General features: G+C 36.0%; 1 protein-coding gene across 1 annotated transcript; it reads left to right on the top strand.

Moving 5' to 3' along the window:
• On the top strand, positions 8,611–9,321 carry LOC104759886. The gene has a single exon (XM_010482764.1). The coding sequence runs from the start codon at positions 8,611–8,613 to the stop codon at positions 9,319–9,321; it is 711 nt and encodes a 236-aa protein (XP_010481066.1).

Raw genomic sequence — 20,286 nt, 5'->3', positions numbered from 1 at the left:
GTACTTCTCAGCACTGATTGCCGTACCGCTGTCGGTACTTCTCGGCACTGATTTCCGTACTGCTATCGGTACTTAAAATCATATCTCTATCGGCACCTATCGGCACTTATCGGTCGTACCGCGTTTGTACCCACTTATGTAACGTACCGTCTGACAGTCCATGGTTCCGACAGTCCTTGTCCGATTCCCATTACACTGTCCACTATCATCGGCCACCAAAACCCACTTCACTGGCTACTCTCCCTATCTCCATTTCCCATTCTACATGGTACATTCAAATACCCATAAGCTAACACGTCCTTCGTTCACCGTGGACGGTACCATCGTCCCTTGCGGACGTATAGTTCTCAGACCGCTTGTGCACTGTACGCGTACCGCGTGTGTACTGCTACACATACCGCATGCGTACCGCTAGGCGTACAGCATGTGTACTGCTATGCATATCGCGTGCGTACCAACACACTTACCGCGTACGTACCACTGTGCATACCGTATGCGTAGCACGTCCGACGCTCCGGTACCATCATGCTATCCAGCCATTATCCGATTACCGCACAACTTCCATTAAGGGTGTAACTTTTCCTTTTGGTCACTTATACCCAAGAACTCAATAATTCTCCAACCACTTAGTAGCCTTGAGTCTTATCTATTTACTAACCATGACCAGCTTCCATTATCCGATTGGGTCTATTCTCAGGTTTTCCTACCCCGTCACTTTACTTCGTGATTTCTAATTACCCACCTTAGTGATTCTCGGTCACTCTATAAATCTGATTACCGACCCTCCAGCCCATCACTCTTGGATTTCATCATCCGATCACTATTAACAACTAGCTAATAATCCTTCTTCGGATTTCCTATTTCCAATTTCCAATCAGCTAGTCTCTCCCCATCGGATTACAAATATCCGATCATTTCCAGACTTAGCCCTATCGGACCAAGTACCATTATCCAACTCTTCCATGCTTTTCTTAAGCTTTTTAGTGTGTTTTCTCGGTTTAGACTTTTCTCGGTTCGAATTCAAAAAGAAAAAAAAAACGAGTGTACTTTTCAAAATTTGAATCTAAGACAATTTTCAAAATATCTCATTATTATTAAATATCCCTCTTAAACCGAACATATACGGCAGAGACAACCTTAACCTACACACATATACGGCTCGCAACAAAGAACCGCCAGAATAGTTCGAGTGCCGCTCAAATCGTCGACGAGAGATTCAATGGCCGAAGCCGCTGCCCACACAGACCGCCGTTCGAGTGCCGAGTCTTTGAGTTCGATGGGCGAAGTCCACTGGTAAGTGTTTCTCAAATTATTTCTATTCCTCCGCCGGAAATTGGATGTGGATTTGATTGGATGTGGATTTTCTAGGGTTTCTATTCTCCGCCGGATATGCTTTTTGATGCTTCGTGGTATGGTCGTATGTGTAGCATGGAAACGACTTGTAGGATTAGTGACACACTTGAGTTGATAGAGGAAAAACTGAAAGATAAGGTTATTTGGTTTACCCATCACCCACAATTTGCTCATGTATTTCATATGCCTAGAATAAGGAATAACAAACTTATGGGAATTTGGGCTTTAGCTATTAGAACAACTTATATTCAGGATAAACAATGGTGGTCAGTAGTCAATGGTGTTCCCATTAGGTATTCCATTCAAGAACATGCCTTGTTAACTGGGTTGTGCTGTGATGAACTTCCATCAAAGGAAAGTGTTGCAGATAGGTTAAGCTCTAGTTTTGCTGATAAGTATTTTCGAAACAAGAATACGGTTAATCTCTCAGATGTTAGAGAAAAACTAAAGGGGATGGATGAGGATATTGAAGGTAAGGATAGAGATGATATTGTGAAAATGGCATTGCTGTACTTTATAGGATCGATCAATATCAAAAGGAAGAATAAAAGTCGAGCTTATTTAGACTCATTTTACCTGGAGTTAGTGAATGATTTAGATCTCTGTAAGACCTATCCCTGGGGTACTTTATCATTCAATTACTGCTTAGAGATTCTCCAAGGCATGATGGCAAAGCCTTCCGAGCGTCGCCATAAATCCTTAAAAAGTTGGTCGTTACCCTGCTTCATCACTCCGTTAGAGGTTTCTTTCTACGTTGTACTTTCTTTCTGAATCACAGACTTTATTTTTGAACTCAGCAGATATTACCTTTCGAATGTATTGCAAAGCTCAATAGCACATTTTGATTGGATGTACCAAAAGCCGAGAGTACATGTCCACGGATGTGTAAGATGGCTTTTCGCAAAACCGGTGAAAAATGATATACACTGAAGGACATATACAAGTCATTAGGAACTGATAAGGTTAGTTTGATTTTGGTATGCTGGTTTCTTAGTTTGACTGTGATTCCTGAACTATCATAATTCGTTGCTTTGTCTTGAAATTTCCCTTTTTAGTTGAACGTGTTTTGGGATAATAGTTTGTTGCTTTTTATTTTTACAGAACATCGAGTCTATCTTGGTACCTAAGATTGATGAGCGTCATCTGGTGGAAGAAGTCAAAGAGCCCCAAACATATCATCCCACCATCAACAACTGGAACCATGTTTTGATGGAACAACAAGAGAAAATTTGGTGGGATCATCTCTACAAAACAGATCAATCCAACCGGGCTGTTGAAGGCAAAAAGAGCACAAGAAAAAGAAAAGCAGATAATTTAGAGACAAACGTGAGAGTAGAAGTAGAAGCTTCAAAAGGAGAGTCTCGTGATGAGCCACAACATCGTGATGAGTCACAGCCTCCTTCCCCTTCTCAGCCTCGTGATGAGCCACAGTCTCAATATTCTCCTTTTCAGCCTCATGATGAGCGACAGCCTCCAGATTTCCCTTTGCCACAACATCGTGATGAGTCACAGCCTCCTTCCCCTTCTCAGCCTCATGATGAGCCACCTCCAGATTCCCCTTTTCAGTCTCGTAATGAGCCTTTCAAGTGCAACTTGATCAATCATAATGGAAATAATGATGTTGTTGCAATAGGATGTTGCTATCCAAGCCGTGTATCTCTCCACAATGTACCCTTGAAGCCTGATGAAGTTGTTGTGACAGTGTTTGAGGTCAAGATAGACATACCTTTTTGGGCACCAGTAGATGACATTGAAATGCTAACAAAGGCAACTGGCCAATTCATTGCCTGGCCAAAGGAAATAGTAGTACAACAATCAAAGAATGCGTCAAAGAAGGATGAGAAACCAGAGGAGCAGAGAAAGCAAAAAGTCTATTCGAGAAAGAGGTTGAGACAAAGTAAAAGGATAGTGGATGATGTGCCGGTTGCACAAAGACAGAGTAAAGGGATAGTGGATGATGTGCCGGTTGCACAGAGACAGAGTAAAGGGATAGTGGATGATGTGCCGGTTGCACAGAGACAGAGTAAAGGGATAGTGGATGATGTGCTGGTTGCACCCAGGACACAAAATCCAGGGAAATCTAGATATGGACGCCCTTATGCGAAACCAAATGTTTTCACGCCGTCCACATATAAGTAAATGATTCAGGTACGATATAGCAATTTAAGGATAATCAGTTGAATATATTTTCTGGTAGAATGGATATCAAGATGAGTCATTGTCCTTTGGAGTTTGCTAAGGAGTTGATCCTTCTACTTCTCTCTTTTTCAAAACTCTCAAGCGTAGTTTTTCCGCTTCTAGATTCCTGACTTGCTAATACATAGAATCTTATAGAGGAATAAAAATTGGATTATGTGCCTTGTGTTATCTTGGAGAAGTCTTATCTTTGGTGAGCTTACCTTGAATTTTGACTTGTCTTGTTTGGAAACATTGTTCTTAAAGAATGCAGTTAAGTCCTGACCTCATACTATATTATCTCTTTGATTAGTTGATTGATTACATGAGCTTTCTCTGGTAAATGCATAGGTTGATAGTATAAGTATTAAGTATTAATATTGTATTTAGTTAATCTTCTGTTAATGATTTTCTAACTACGTGCAGGCTGTGTATGGTGATGGTGTTGTTTTTTAAGAGTCTTGAAGTTTGCAACAATCTTGTCTGGTGCTTGTTTGTTTCCGACCCTTGACATGTTGAAGAAGTTGGCACTTTTTCCTCGAGCTTCAACCACATGCCAACTTATCTTTCATTGAGGATCTATAGTTCTTTTAATGTCTTACTCTAGCTTTGTGTTCAAACTATTGTCGTTAGTTGTATCATCTGGAGATACATATTATGTGCTTCAAGTTTCTTATTTGAAATTAAACTAATTCAAATAAATTGAACAACATTCAAATATATTAAAACAAATTTATTTGAAAATCAACTTATAGTAGGGAGACATTGGATTCGTTGACTCGTAAATTAATTGGATTATTAAATGGTGAGGTTAGTGTCAATGTAGCCATGAACACCCATTTGTTTGACCTCTCTTGGTTGTAGAAAATTTCCACAAGTTGAAGCAAGACAAACCAACACAGTCTCCTTTTGAGCTGTACGGTTATATTATGTAATAAACTGGCATGCTCGTTTACACGATAACCTAAACGTTTGTGTTCGTTTATTCTAGCGAGATAAAAATGATTGAGGTGAGGATTTTCATTGACCTCTTTTGGTTGTAGAAAATTTCCACAAGTTGAAGCAAGACAAACCAACACTGTATCCTTTTGAGCTGTACCGTATTATATTATGTAGTAAACTGGTATTTTGAGGGAAAACGTACATACACGTTTAAATGATAATTTAAACGTCCCTGTTTGGTTATTTTAGCCGACGAATTGAAAGCAAAATTGGTATGAAGCAAGATAAAATATGACAATGGGGTGAGGATTTTCATTGACGTTAGAAGATTAATCCGACCTCTCTTGGTTGTAGAAAATTTCCACAAAAGACCATTCATCGACTTTTAGAGCATTTTTTAAGTCAAGTGAGATTTTTGGAGCATTTTTGCAGCAAAACGTACATACACGTTTAGTAGATAACCTAAACGTTTTTGTTCGTTTACATTAGCGAGATAAAAATGACAATGAGGTGAGGATTTTCATTGACCTCTTTTGGTTGTAAAAAATTTCCACAAGTTGAAGCAAGAAAAACCAACACAGTATCCTTTTGAGCTGTACGGTGTTATATTATGTAGTAAACTGGCATTTTTTACATAAACGTGCAAAAACGTTTAAAGATCACCTAAACGTCCATGTTCGTTTATTCTAGCCGAGGAATTGAAAGAAAAATTGGTATCAAACGAGATAAATATGACAATGAGGTAAGAATTTTCATTGACATTGGAAGATTAATCCGACCTTTCTTGGTTGTAGAAAATTTCCACAAAAGACCATTCATCGACTTTTAGAACATTTTTTTAAGACAAGTGAGATTTTTGGAGCAATTTTGCATCCTAACGTACATACACGTTTACACGATAACCTAAACGTTTATGCTCGTTTAAACTAGTGAGATAGAAATGACGATGAGGTGAGGAATTTCATTGACCTCTTTTGGTTGTAGAAAATTTCCAAGCATTTTTGCACCTAAACCTGCATACACGTTTAATCGATAACCTAACGTATATGTTCGTTTATACTAGCGAGATAAAAATGACAATGAGGTGAGGATTTTCATTGACCTCTTTGGTTGTAGAAAATTTCCACAAGTTGAAGCAAGAAAAACCAACATAGTATCCTTTTGAGCTGTACGGTGTTATATAATGTAGTAAACTGGCATTTTTGAGAATAAAGGGACATACACGTTTATAGGATCAATTAAACGTCCATGTTTGTTTATAGTAGCCGAGGAATTGAAAGAAAAATTGGTATCAAGCGAGATAAATATGACAATGAGGTAAAGATTTTCATTGACGTTGGAAGATTAATCCGACCTCTCTTGGTTGTAGAAAATTTCCACAAAAGACCATTCATCGACTTTTAGAGCATTTTTCAAGTCAGGTGAGATTTTTAGAGCCGTAAACGTTCATACACGTTTACTCTATAACCTAAACATGTATGTCCGTTTACTATAGCGAGATAAAAATGACAATGAGGTGAGGATTTTCATTGACCTCTTTTGGTTGTAGAAAATTTCCACAATGAGGAGTATCCATATTAGCTATTCATCGACTTTTAGAGCATTTTTTAAGTCAAGTGAGATTTTTGGAGCTTTAAACGTACATACACGTTTACTCGATAACCTAAACGTGTATGTTCGTTTATCCTAGCGAGATAAGAATGACAATGAGGTGAGGATTTTCATTGACGTTGGAAGATTAATCCGACCTCTCTTGGTTGTCGAAAATTTCCACAAAATACCATTCATCGACTTTTAGAGCATTTTTTAAGTCAAGTGAGATTTTTGGAGCTTCAAACGTACATACATGTTTACACGATAATCCAAACGTGTATGTTCGTTTATTCTTGCGAGATAAAAATGACAATGAGGTGAGGATTTTCATTGACCTCTTTTGGTTGTAGATAATTTCCACGAAAAACCAACACAGTTTGAGTTCTACGGTGTTATATTATGTGGTAAACTGGCATTTTTGAGTATAAACGGACATACAGGTTTATTGGATCACATAAACGTCCATGTTCGTTTAATGTAGCCGAGGAATTGAAAGAAAAATTGGTATCAAGCGAGATAAATATGACAATAAGGTAAGGATTTTCATTGACGTTGGAAGATTCATCCGACGTCTCTTGGTTGTAGAAAATTTCCACAAAAGACCATTCATCGACTTTTAGAGCATTTTTTTAAGTCAAGTAGATTTTTGGAGCCTTAAACGTACATACACGTTTACTGGATAATCTAAACGTGTACGTTCGTTTATTCTAGCGAGATAAAAATGACAATTAGGTGAGGATTTTCATTAACCTCTTTTGGTTGTAGAAAATTTCCTCAAGTTGAAGCAAGAAAAACCAACACAGTATCCTTTTGAGCTGTACCGTGTTATATAATGTAGTAAACTGGCATTTTTGAGAATAAACGGACATACACGTTTATAGGATCAGTTAAACATCCATGTTCGTTTATAGTAGCCGAAAAATTGAAAGAAAAATTGGTATCAAGCAAGATAAATATGACAATGAGGTAAGGATTTTCATTGACGTTGGAAGATTAATCCGACCTCTCTTGGTTGTAGAAAATTTCCACAAAAGACCGTTCATCAACTTTTAGAGCATTTTTTTAAGTCAAGTGAGATTTTTATTGGCAAAAGATGCAAAGCATGGTCGAGAAGCACTTCGGTTGCTGTGTGGTGTGTCGAGCCTCGAAGTCAACTACTCACCCTCACGGCATTAACATGCCTCTACCGGTGTTGACAGCACCTTGGATCGACCTATCGATGGATTTCGTTCTCTGCTTACCTCTCTTACACTATAGAGACAGATTGATGGTCGTGGTAGATAGGTTCTCAAAGATGGCGCACTTATACCGTGCAACAAGAACCACGACGCTGTGCAACTTGCGAACCTCTTCTTTAATCAGGTGATCCGACTTCATGGTAGAAGATTCTCCTCGTATCTTCATTCGAAATGACCGCCAACTGTGCACTTTCATCAGAAAGACACAAGAAAATCCTGAAATAGGACGTTTGTATGTATCGGTAAGTACATCACTCTTACTTTTGTTTTAACTGTAACTTTCTTATACTTAATTCTTCATAGTTTTATAACTTAATTCTTCCTGTAGGATTTTGATCAATCATTTGGTAGTGACATCTCAGTTTCTAAGCCACATGGTGATACATGCTCAACCGCTGAAAAAGAAAGGACCAACAATTCATTTGTGTTGCCTGCTGCTCAAGATCCTATTCTGATCCCTACAGGAAGTTCACATCCGACTGCACATGAAACATACAAGGTTAGATTCCTTAATATAAGTTTTTAGAAAATATTCATTTATATTTAGGAAACCCTTCCTAAATCACAGAAATGATGAATATCAAGAATTTTAAGGATGAACTCCTTAGGAACGGTTCAAGAATAAAGCTATAGTTACTTGTAAATGTTATTTTTCATTTACTAATCTATTTATTTTTCTAGGAAATTGATCAGTATATTGGAAGTGATGTTTCTACGACACTTAATGATATAGAGATCTCAACAGCTGAAAAAAGAATAGGATCTATTTAGAGAATTTGGTTCCTGCTCCAGATCTCCTTCCTATATCTATGGTAAGTTCACATTCGACTTGAGGGGCTGATGATATATATGTGGACAGATATTTCAAGAACAAGGAAGAGTTGATGTTGAAGATGAGAAAGTGGGCACTTGAATGGAAGTTTGACTTCAAAGTTCGATGGTCAAACAAAACGAGAGTTATTTTGCGATGTGTTGATGATAAATGCAGTTGGAATTTGCGTGCGGCTAGGCTACAATCATCTGAATTCTTTGTGGTGAAGAAGTATTGTCATGAACACAATTGTGACACAACCCACATGAATGCCAACAATAGACAAGCAACTGCAAAATTGCTTGGGAGTTTTTACTGCAACAACTACGGAGAAAAGAAAGTTGGAATCAAACCAAAACAGATTGTGGAGTTGGTCAGAAAAGATCATGGAGTATACATACCATACAAAAAAAAGCATGGAGAGCAAAAGAGGAAGGTCAGAATTTGGTTAGAGGCACTGCTGAGGATAGTTATTTAAATCTAGCAAAATGGTTGTACATGGCAAGTGAAAAAAATCCAGGAACAGTTGCTTACCTTGAGTTGGATCCTTTGAAGAATTTCAAATACGTATTCATCGCATTTGGCCAGTCGATTAGAGGTTTTTCTTTAATGAGAAGAGTGATTGCTGTTGATGGTACATTCCTAAAAGGAAAGTATAAGGGAACTTTGCTAGCAGCTACTGCACAAGATGGAGATTTTAACTTATACCCAATAGCATTTACCATTGTTGATTCAGAAAATGATATTGCATGGAATTGGTTCTTTAGGTATTTGCTCACTATCATCCCTGATGCACCGGATTTGGTATTTGTTTCTGACCATGCTCAATCCATTGAAAAAGCAATCTCAGAATTGTATCTAGCATCCCATCATGGCACTTGCAAATTTCATCGCAAAAACAACATCAAGGTAAAGTTTAGGAGTAAAAGCTTCTTGTCTCTTGTCGAATCAGCAGCTAATGCTTTTACATTTCATGAGTTTGAAGGTGTTTTTAGGGATATACAGAATTCTAATCCAAAACTGGCCAAATATTTAGAAGAGGCTGATTTCAAGAAGTGGGCTCGTTGTTATGCACCATCTAACCGCTACAATATTATGACAACCAACATTGTTGAGTCATTGAATTCTATGTTAAAGGATCCTCGGGAGCTTCCAGTGATTTCACTTCTTGAGACAATCAGGGATAACCCTTACAACATGGTTTCATGAGCGACGGGAAAAAATTGCCAAACACAACAAGCGTGCTACACCAAATGTTACAGATGAGATAGTATTAAGGTTCAATAATGCAATGAAACTAGATGTTTTTCAAGTGGATCAGCATGAGTTTGAGGTCAAATATGATAGGAATAAGTTTGTTGTTCACCTAAAGAACAAGACTTGTACATGCTGCGTCTTTGACATTGATGTTCATATATTTTACCATGTTTTCCCCTAAGTTATTCACATCTTTTGCATCTTTTGCTATCCATTTAGGCCATTATTGTGTAGCTTTAGGTCTAATCATGCATTAGAGTTTAGTTGCATTGCATTTGCATCTTTTCATGCATAATCAAGTGATTTTGGAGCTTAAGGAGCATGGAAGCAATGCTGAGGAGAAGTGAGCCAATCATGAAGGGAAAGCAAGAGAGTTAAGGCTGAAGAACCAAGGTCCAGAGTCCAACTCGACCGCACACTCGACCAGACACTCGACCGTGTGCTGAGGAGGACTCGACCGAGTGGAGAATGCATGAGAGAAGCCAGCTCGACCTGCCACCCGACCGAGCACAGGTCGAGATGACCGAGCCGTTGACTATTTTGTCTTTTAGTGTTTTTAGGACTTCCACCTCCTCTCCTATATAAAGCCTTGTACCTGCAGCCACCAAAGTGTGCAACCTTTTTAGAGAGTCAGAAACCTAGTTTTTATTTTTTAAGGAATTATTCCCTTTGCCTTTTGATTTTCTTAGATTTTGTACCCTTTTTAAGAAAACTCTTAGATTCTTCAATATTGTTGGTTCCATAACTTTCAATATATTAAGAATTTGGGTTTGATTCCTTTTGCAACATTGTAGATCTTGTTCTTATCTTTCATTTGATGCAAGTTTCGAGATTTTATGGGTTTATGACTTTGATGTTCATCATGTGTTCATGTGAGTAGTACTTAGGATCTTGAGGATGGGTTAGGCTGGGCTGTGTTTGAGGTTCGTTTGCTTTGGTCAAGCTTGATTGTGGTAGAATCTCTTCTAGGCTAGATGTTCTTAATGCTAATCCTGAACTGAGAGGTTAGGGTTTGATTTCAAGCATCTTAGCATCACACCAATGTTTAAGGAGCATAGATAAGGCTAGATCTAGAGCTTACCATTAGGCTTGCTAAGAGATTAGAGGTCTTGTTTGGTATGAGATGTATTGCTTAATGCCTGCTTGTGTAGATTCTTTACTTTGTGAAAACAAGTCTAGAGATGCATAGGTTTGATTGATTCTTACCATGAGAGTGGAAGAAACTTGTCTTAGATTTATATGTCTAGAGATTAGCTCAAAGCTTTGCTTGAGATTTGTTGGCCAAAGTGTAATAACCTCATTCATTAGTCTAGCCCATGAATCCCTCCTCAAGGCCTTCTTTGTTTATTAATTTTTAAGTCTTAATCATGTTGCTTGCTTGTTGTTTGATTCGTTTTTGCATTGCTCTGTTTTTATTGTGTTGCTCTGTTTCCCGGATTTATCTAGCTCGACCCTGCACTCGATCTACACTCGATCGAGTGCTAGCTCGAGTTCATCCCTAGAACTCTTGTTTATGATTTGTAGTTGTTCTGTCTTATCTCTAGTATCATTCTATTTGCATTTCTGTTTCATTTACTCATTGTCCTGTTCATTATTGTCTTGCATTAGTTCATTAGCATATTTCTATTTCTGTTCTTGGTTCATAACTACTGCAATCATTCTGTTCTATTTTCATTTAGCTCTTAGTTCTTGTAGTTTACTTTCTGCATTTTACTTTTTCATCTTAGGATTGTTAGTGACAAACAATCTTTACATTTGGCTTAACTTAGATTCATATACATATCTTAATTGTTCGCAAACACTCATTTAGGATTGACACCTCTTATACTGCAACTGCATAAGGGGAATTGAAACACCCATCCATCCATTCCATATCTCACCATTGCATACATTCATCACCCACACCAAAAAGAACTTGTTTCAGACATTGAAAGGATTCCTTGCATTCATGCCATTGCTGCTGCAAAGCGTACAAACATGGATGAATACAAACTAGTTGATCATTTTTATTTGACAGATATTTGGGCTAAAGCATATGCTAAGAGCATTCATCCAAGTGGAGATGTGAAGACTTGGGTATTTCCAGATTCTATAGCTACATACTTCTGTGCTCCACCACAAACTAGGATAAAGAGTGGGAGACCTCCAAAAAGGAGAATGAGATCAGTTGGAGAGTTTGGTGTACCAGATTCTAAATCTCAAAGTCATAAATGCAGCAGATGTGGTAGAGAAGGACATAATAAAAGTACTTCCAGATTCCCAATATGATGGTTTTTATGCATTTGATTTTTTACAATTGTTACTAGATTTATCCAGGAACACTCTACAGTCTACAGATGTAAACATCATAGCATATTGATATTCATAAGACATTTTCATGAAGGGTATCCTGAGTTTGAAAGAGTCCTTCCTGAATATTATAATTTTTAAACAAATGTATTTCTAAATCTCTATTGTGTGTGTGGTGAGTGTTTCTTTGTGGGGTGTGTGTTTTTTACCTCAACCCTTCCTCAATACCATTCAGTCTTTACCTAAACCCTTCCTTAATATGTCACCATATATATTAACGGTTATTACTAATTTCCCAATAACAGGCTTTGGTCTACTAGTTACTTTCCCACTTGTAAATTCCCGATGTCGCGAGTTTGAACCTCCTGCTCCTGGATGCGCATTTGAGGAATGCCATCCTTATTTTTTCTAATCCCTTCCTAAATGCCATCCTAAATATGTCACGATATATATATTAAAGGTTATTACTAATTCCCGAATAACAGGCTTTGGCCTACTTGTTACTCTGCCACTTGTAAATTCCGGATGTCGCGGGTTTGAACCTCCTGGATTCACATTTGAGGAATGTCATCCTTCTTTTTTCTAATCCTTTGTAAATATGTCACCATATATATTAATGGTTATTACTAATTCCCGAATAACATGTTTTGGCCTACTGGTTACTCTCCCACTTGTAAATTCCTGATGTCGCGGGTTCGAACCTCCTGGATTCACATTTGAGGAATGCCATCCTGATTTTATCTAAACCCTTCCTAAATAAATTTCATCCCTTCCTTAATCTGTCAAATACCAACCATTTACAAAATAAAAAAGTTTCACAAAACACACCATTTACTAAGTATCTTTAACATTTAAATCATAACTGATCAGGTTAGGAGGCATCCACCTCTTGGTGGAATCTGATTGTCAACAACTGGTGGGAGCTATCAATGCCCGATCAGTTTTGCTTGAAGTTCATGGAGTTTTATCGGATATTCTTATTGCTACTTCAAGTCTATCTTCCTTTGTATGTCGTTTTATTCCTAGAGCTGCTAACTCTGTTGCAGACTCTCTTGCAAAACTATTCTTTGTTGTTGGCGAACTCTTATGCCGGTTAAGTTTTCTAATACAAGTTTGGGTGAACCAAAAAAAAAATCATAATCCTAAAACATACAACATATGATTCCAATAAATCCATTGTAAATTTATAAATCTATAGAAGAGTCTACCATCTGAAAACAAAAATCAACCTCTAAACATCTCAATCTTCTTAAGTATGATATCATGGTAGATATCAAAGCATAACTTGGCGCTTATATCTTCTGGAAGCTCTTCTTGAAGTCTACTCATCATCTCTTCTACGCCCATTGAGTGACATTCCACCATTTTAAAAATGAATAATCCACAGTTTGCATCAGTCTTAATTCGACGAAAGAACCTTTTAGGGCACAAGACTTTAAATGGAGACAGATCAACTGTTCCTCTGTTTCTTTCGGTGCCTAGGAGATAAGGTATCATCTCTGCAATACACACAAATAGTTATCAGAAATATATCATAAGGATAAGATTCACATCATAATCAAATAAGTTCTTACCTGCAATTGGCATAACATGAGTTTTCACCAAGTCACCTTTACTCTCATGAGTTCGACAATCAAAAACAGTAATCTTCCTGAACTTGAAGCTTATTTCCATACCCAATGAACTGTTTGTGTGTAGAGTTATAGGCAATACCATAAAATCCATCGAGATCCTGCCACTTCTTAGTAGGAAGACAAACCGAAGGCAACTTCCCACTCACAATATAAGTGACTTCTTTTGGAAACACATATTGTGATTTAAAGTTATCCTTCTTGAAATTGAAGTATGTAGCTTTCAAATATGAAAAGAAATCTGGCCTCACAAAGGTTGATTTCGGAAGTCTCTTGTTGTGAAAATAAATGGGATCCTGGTTTCTTCTCAACCAAAGTAATCCCAAAGCTGCATCAATATGCTACATTTAAAAGAAGAAAAAGACTTTTAGTGTATTAGGAGAAATAGACACGATAATATTTGATAATCTGACATTCAGGATAGGATTCATGAATCCAGCCAACACAAAAGAAACCGAAACAAAAATTTTGAGCAGTACCGTTTCTTGCAAAATCATCCTCTGGTCTTCCCAGCAAATTTAACCAATGTGAGGTTAATGGTTGTGTATCCGTTATTATCCTGAAATTATCAAAAAACATTCTCTTATACTTGGATAAAAACTTACTTTTAAAAAATTAACGAGAATTGTTAAAACATCACAATAACCCTGGTCTAATATTTGAGCTCTTCCAAGAATTTAATTCTTCAATTTCATTGAAAGTTGGAGACAGGAAAGGGTTGAACATTGGATGAATAGCAGATGTGGCAGGGTTTCTTGGTGCTTTATATGGAGTAATGGTTGAAAATAATGGAGTTGTGAGCCGATTGCTTCGCCTTGGAACATGCTTCTCACCATCACTATCAACTTTTTGCTTCTCACCATCACCATCAACTCTTTGCTTCTCTCTTGGAATAACAATTTTATCTTTCTTATCCAGCTTTTTCTTTTTCTTTTCTGAAATCAAGATGTAACAAAGAAACGTGTTTATGAATGTCATCTTTGTACTTTTTACAAAAATCACCAATGATATATACAAAACAAACAAAAACTGAATTAAATTGACATACCTCAGGTGAACTAAAACACTTAAGATCGAATGATGGTCCGTCGTCTTGTGGATTCTGTTTGTCTTCTTTTTCATTATCACCATCATTTGGGCTCAGTCCTTCTGGTACATGATCTTCTTCTTTATCAAGACCATCATTTAGATTCTCACCTTCATCCGCATGATGACTTTGATTATCATCTTCTTCGTCATCACCTTCCTGAGGAAGGTTCTCTTCATCATCACCTTCCTGAAAAAGGTTCTCCTCATCACCCTACAAGCAAAAAACGTTTTAGAACCTTTATTAGCTTAAGAAGACTTTCCTATAAAATTAAATCACAGGAAAAAGTTGTATTATAAATCTTACATCAACAGCTGAATCGAGCTTCTGGATCATCTCCTCAGTGATGGTATTGAGCTTTTCAGTTAACTCCTCTGTTTGGGTTAACTCCTCCGTTTGGTTTTCCCTTGGAGTAAAGAACTAGATATGAATTATTTCACTAGTCAATATAATGTGTTAGAATATTTTAAAAAGTTCTAAGAATCATTTCATTTATCTCAGCAGTTAAAACTTCTGAATTTAGTTCACTTTCATTCTCTCTATCAAAGAACCATATTTGTTCTTTTCCAAAAAATTCTTCTTTCTTTGATTTGTTCATCAAAACACTGATTCCATTTTCAAGAATTGCTCGCACTCTTCCTTTGCTCCATTTGTTCTCATACCTAACTTCAACTTCTTGCAGCAATTGTAGCTGAAAAAAACATTAGAAGCTTTTCGTACATTGATTAAGAATACTTTCCATATCATTCAAAATACAAGTACCAAACCAATTCTTACCTCCTTAGGAATCTGAGTCTCAGAAGTCAGAGCCACATGCACTGTTTTTTGTTCAGTGGTAGACCTGTTAGATGGTCAGATCCCATCACCACACTGCAAATATATATCGTTTTTAGGAAGCTTTAGTGCATAATTAAGAATACTTTCCCTAACATTCAAAATACAAATAAGAAACAAATTCTTACCTCCTTAGGAATCTGAATCTCAGTTATATATTGTTCAGTAGGAGAATTGTTAGTCGGACGGATCCCATCACCACTCTGCAAATACAAATTGTTTTTAGGAAGCATTATTACATAATTAAGACTACTTTCCCTAAAATTTAATTTACAAGTAAGAAACCAATTCTTTACCTTTATAGGAATCTGAGAGTCAGAAACCTGAGTCACATGCTCTGTATTTTGTTCAGCACATGGAGAACTGGGGGATGGAGGGTTTGAAATTGGAGAACTGGGAAATGGAGGCATTCCACTATCTTGGTGTAGATCCTACAACACAAAATGATAACCGTTAGAAGTTACATGCATGAAAAAAATTTCTTAAAGAGAAACTTTGTTTTACCTGATCGTCTGTATTGGTAGGTTTATATCTTCCTAGACTCTCCTCTATTTTTGATAACCGGCAATTGATATCTTTGAATCCATCTGTAACAATGTTGTACAGTTTGACTAGTTTCTCCATTAGTGACTCTCCAGAAGAGGATGGCTTTAGTGTTTCCTTGTTACGAAACTAGTAAGATTTGATAGCAATATCTTCCATCACTGCACCAACATCCAATGCTTTTTTTCCCCAGTCTTCAATTGTCAAGGAACAGACTCAAGGATCCACAAGTGCAATGCCAACGGATATCCATGTAAGTCATATTTAGGTTTCGTCAGATTTGATTGGACATTCTTCTTCACTGATGTAATCAGAAGATTATATGCATCTTTCCCCCATGGATAATTAGCCAAGACATCCAGATGCTGAGCCCTCTTAAGGTTTTTTGCAGGAAGCTTGTTACCTTTGTACCTCAGAAGGAAGATGCATTCTATAAGGATCAGCATCGCAAGAGAGAACCTTTCATTTGCTGCCTCTGGATCATTTTCTTGTAGAATTTCCAAAAGATCTTCATATGTGTGAGCATCTTTAGTGTTAGCCCAGTTATAACGATTCTGCCGTTGATCTTCATCACATCTCCATTCAGTGCATTTCAATCCAGTGACCATATGGAATTCTCTTATTGAGAATCTCATAGGTTGTCCTCCAAAATGCATCCATAGTTCATTTTTCTTTGATACCTTTAAACTCCTGCTCAGAAAACATTGCACCATCTTCTCTGACATCATTAGTCCTCTGTTGATAACCTTCAAAATAGGTCCTAGGAAGGAACTCTTGATTTTCTCATACTCTACAACCGAGAGGATGCTTTTCACTTTTGTGATGCCATCATAGTTTGGAAACTGGTTTATCTTCACTTCTGATCTCGGTTCCTCTCCTATGTTGAAACAAAGTTCAGGAAGTTTGATATCTGTAGGGAAAGAATCACCCATATCCTGCAACATATAAAAGAAAGAGAAGAAACGCATATCGTGTCAGGAAAGTGATCCTAAATTAAAAAAACTAGCATCGCCATTGTACTCAACAAAACGTGAGAACAATCATCCCCTTTGAACTCGCTCTTGGCCATGACTATCATCCCCAAAATTATCATCCCCATTATACTCAACAAAACTATCATCCACATTGTAACCCACAATTTAGAATATAGTTTTACTAGAAAATCATAAGAATCTACTAAATTTTTCACTCAAATTGTTTAAGTTTTTGTTTCACACACAATTGTTTCAAATATCACACACAATCATTTCAAATTACACCCAAATCATAGGAATTTACTAAAAATTTTACCCAAAATTGTTTAGGTTTTTGTTTCACACACAATCGTTTCAAAATTTTGGCCATGACTATCATCCCCAAAATAATCTACAACCCACAACAATTTCAAGATATTGTTTCATGAAATCCACAAAAACAACAAGAATTTAATAGAAACCCACAAGAATTTTACTTAATTTTGCATCGAATTGATTTAGGGTTTAAGAAAATCAAAATTAGACACACATAAAGTTAAGAAAAATAATCCTAAAACGAAATATCTTGAGAGAATGGTGGCTACCTTTAACTACAGCCACGACGAGACGAAGCGAGTCGAGTCGAGTTTGTTGAATCAGATCTCTTGGAGAATTTGAGAAGATGGTGTATAAGGCGTCGTGATTCGAAACACCTAGAGGAAATGGCGTGAGGATGCGAGACAACAGTATAGCAGCGACGAGATAGGTCAGTAAAGCGGCGAGCCTCTGGTAACCGCCATATCAGATTTTTGGAATGAGGCGAAGGAAGGAGATGAAGAAGATGTCGATTTCGAGAATGATCTCTTCGCCTTTGAAATTTTTTTGAAAAAAATAAAACTGGGCTCTAGTTTTTGTTAGCCCAAAACTCTTTTTCTTCATTTTAACTTTGTGCTAACTTTGTCATTTTTAAGAGTCAGTGCTAACTTTGGAACAAAAACCTAAATTTGTGTCATTTTTGTCAATTGCCCATTTTTTGTTCATAGGACCCTGAACCAACCAATAAAACAAACTTAATATATATATATATATATATGGGCTTGGGTTTTGCAATAAACTTCAAGCCTAGGATCACACTGAGAATTATAAATCAACATCAACGTTTTGGAAATCATAAATGAAAGCAAACTAATCTATACTAGTATTTATTTGTTCAAAAAAAAAAATCTATACTAGTATTTTTGCAGCAGTTTTTGCTCAAAAATATTTTTTGGATAATTTTTACATTGAATGCTATTTAATGCTTATATTCATATCCAAACAAGTTTAGTTAACTTTTTCTACTATCCTTATAATCAAACACAATTAAAACATTTTAAATATCCATATATATAATGTTCTATAATTAATATAGATATTTAGAAGATTTATTCCAGATTAAAAAAAAATTATTCTCCTATCATCTCTTTTTGATTTTAAAATTTAAATGTAGTGAATCATCATATAATATATAAAATTAATAAAAATGGTGTATTTTTCCTGCATATATTGTGATTTGAATTTTTTTAAACAAACATATATTACTCAATTAATATAAAAAGTGTGTTCAACATACATATATAGTAAATTTACTGTATATAGTGAATTATAAAAATTTTAAAAAATTATAATTTATATCTGATATATATAAACTTAATAAAAAGTTTAAAATTATAAATATTTAAACATATTAAATTTTTAAAATTACACAAACGAGTTATATTACATGACGGGTTATATGATATTACAGGATTGAATTGATAATACTAAAAATAAATTATCAGTAATATGATATTTCAATATGGGTAAAATCTTCATTTTAATGTTTTAATAACACCAATATAAAATATGTCAAATCAAACTGATTTAGTTAATTATTATGCGATATACCAGGGTTTATATATTAAGTCACTAAAATTAACAAAAGAATATATTAGCGAAATTAGTATTAAAATAGTATATTAACAAAAAAAAATTACCATGGGGTATACCGTGGATCATAATCTAGTGTATAATGTAGAAAATTTGTAAATGTATTGAAATTTAAATCATAACCAAAACGAAAATTGCTTACCAAACCACTTGCATTGCATTTGCAATTTTGCATACATGCCTTATAAGTGTGCATCAACGAGAAAAAATAAAAATATAATGCATACCTACCGGCTGATAGTAGATTTACAAATCAAACTACTTAAAAAACAAGTCATTCATCTACCTATACTAAACAAATGAATTACTTGAAACTAAAGATACCTACAAGATAAAATTGATTGGAAAAAAGCCTAAAAAACCGCCATCTATTTTTTATTTAGACGTTTAATACTTCATATTTTTTTATTGGAAGAAAAATACTTCATCTATTTAAATTTGCCCTAAAAATATTTGTTTATATAAGTGTTAGTAGATTCCTACTTACAGGTTAACTGACGTTTATAAGCGTGATAGAATCATGTAACATCGTTAAATTTTAATCCCACGTTTCTAAGTTAATATAAATAATTTGTCTACACAACTCTTTGTTTTTTATTGTTGTGGTCTGGTGGTACGATGTTTTAATACTTTGCTCGAGGGTCAGGTTGTTCGACTCTCACCCCCAACCCAGTTTCAATTTTTTTTTTTCCTTCTGTTTGATCGTCGTTCCGGTGAAGTTGAAGAAGATGATAACAGACTTTGCAGAGAGTTCTATTTCTTGGCGTTCTCCAGTGAAGTTGTGAATCATGTAATTGTTGGAGATCTAGAAATTTGATTCAATCCTCCTTCATCGGAGCTAACGAAGGATCTAGAGATTTGATTCAATTCTCTTTCATCCTCCTTCTCTTTTAATCCCGAAGCTACCATTAGCCAAATGGAGAGTATCTTCTTCTTCTGCTTCTCCGATCGAACCAATATTTGGATCTAGCCAGAAGCTTCGTTTCATCAATGGAGGAACGAGGAAGTGGTTGAAGATCTGGTGATTTGAGTTTTCTTGAGCTCATCGATCCGGTGTTGCTTCGGTTGCTAAGAGATTGTTCTTCGATTTACCATTGTTCCTAAGTAGAGAAACTCAGAGCTGTTGTTATTAATGGAACTCGTGGCTCGAAGAAGAAGAAAACAAAAAAAATGAAAAAGGTTTGTTTTGGGTGTCGAACCCAGAACCTTCGAACAAAATATTAAAAGTTGTACCACCAGACCACAACAATTAATACAACTAACTGCGTAAACATCATATATATTAATTAGAAACGTGGGATTAAAATTTAACGATTCTGTCACGCTTTTAAATGTCCGTTAACCTATAAGTAGGAATCTACTAACACTTATATAAACGAATATTTTTTTTTGTCAAATTTAAATAGGCGAGGTATTTTTTTTATTTTTTTCCAATAAAAAAATATGAGGTATTAAACGTCCAAATAACAAATAGATGGCGGTTTTTTAGGCTTTTTCCCAAAATTGATTCCTGTGAATTAACCATACTGCATGAAGATTTACCGCTGCATCCGTTATGCATTTTAACAACTTTCCCAATTATAAACATACATGTTTTAAAAGTCCTTAAAAG

Source organism: Camelina sativa, chromosome 17, assembly GCF_000633955.1.
Source record: "Camelina sativa cultivar DH55 chromosome 17, Cs, whole genome shotgun sequence".
Lineage (NCBI taxonomy): Eukaryota > Viridiplantae > Streptophyta > Magnoliopsida > Brassicales > Brassicaceae > Camelina > Camelina sativa.
Note: the sequence above shows the minus strand (reverse complement) of the source record. Positions and strands in the feature narration are given on the sequence as shown.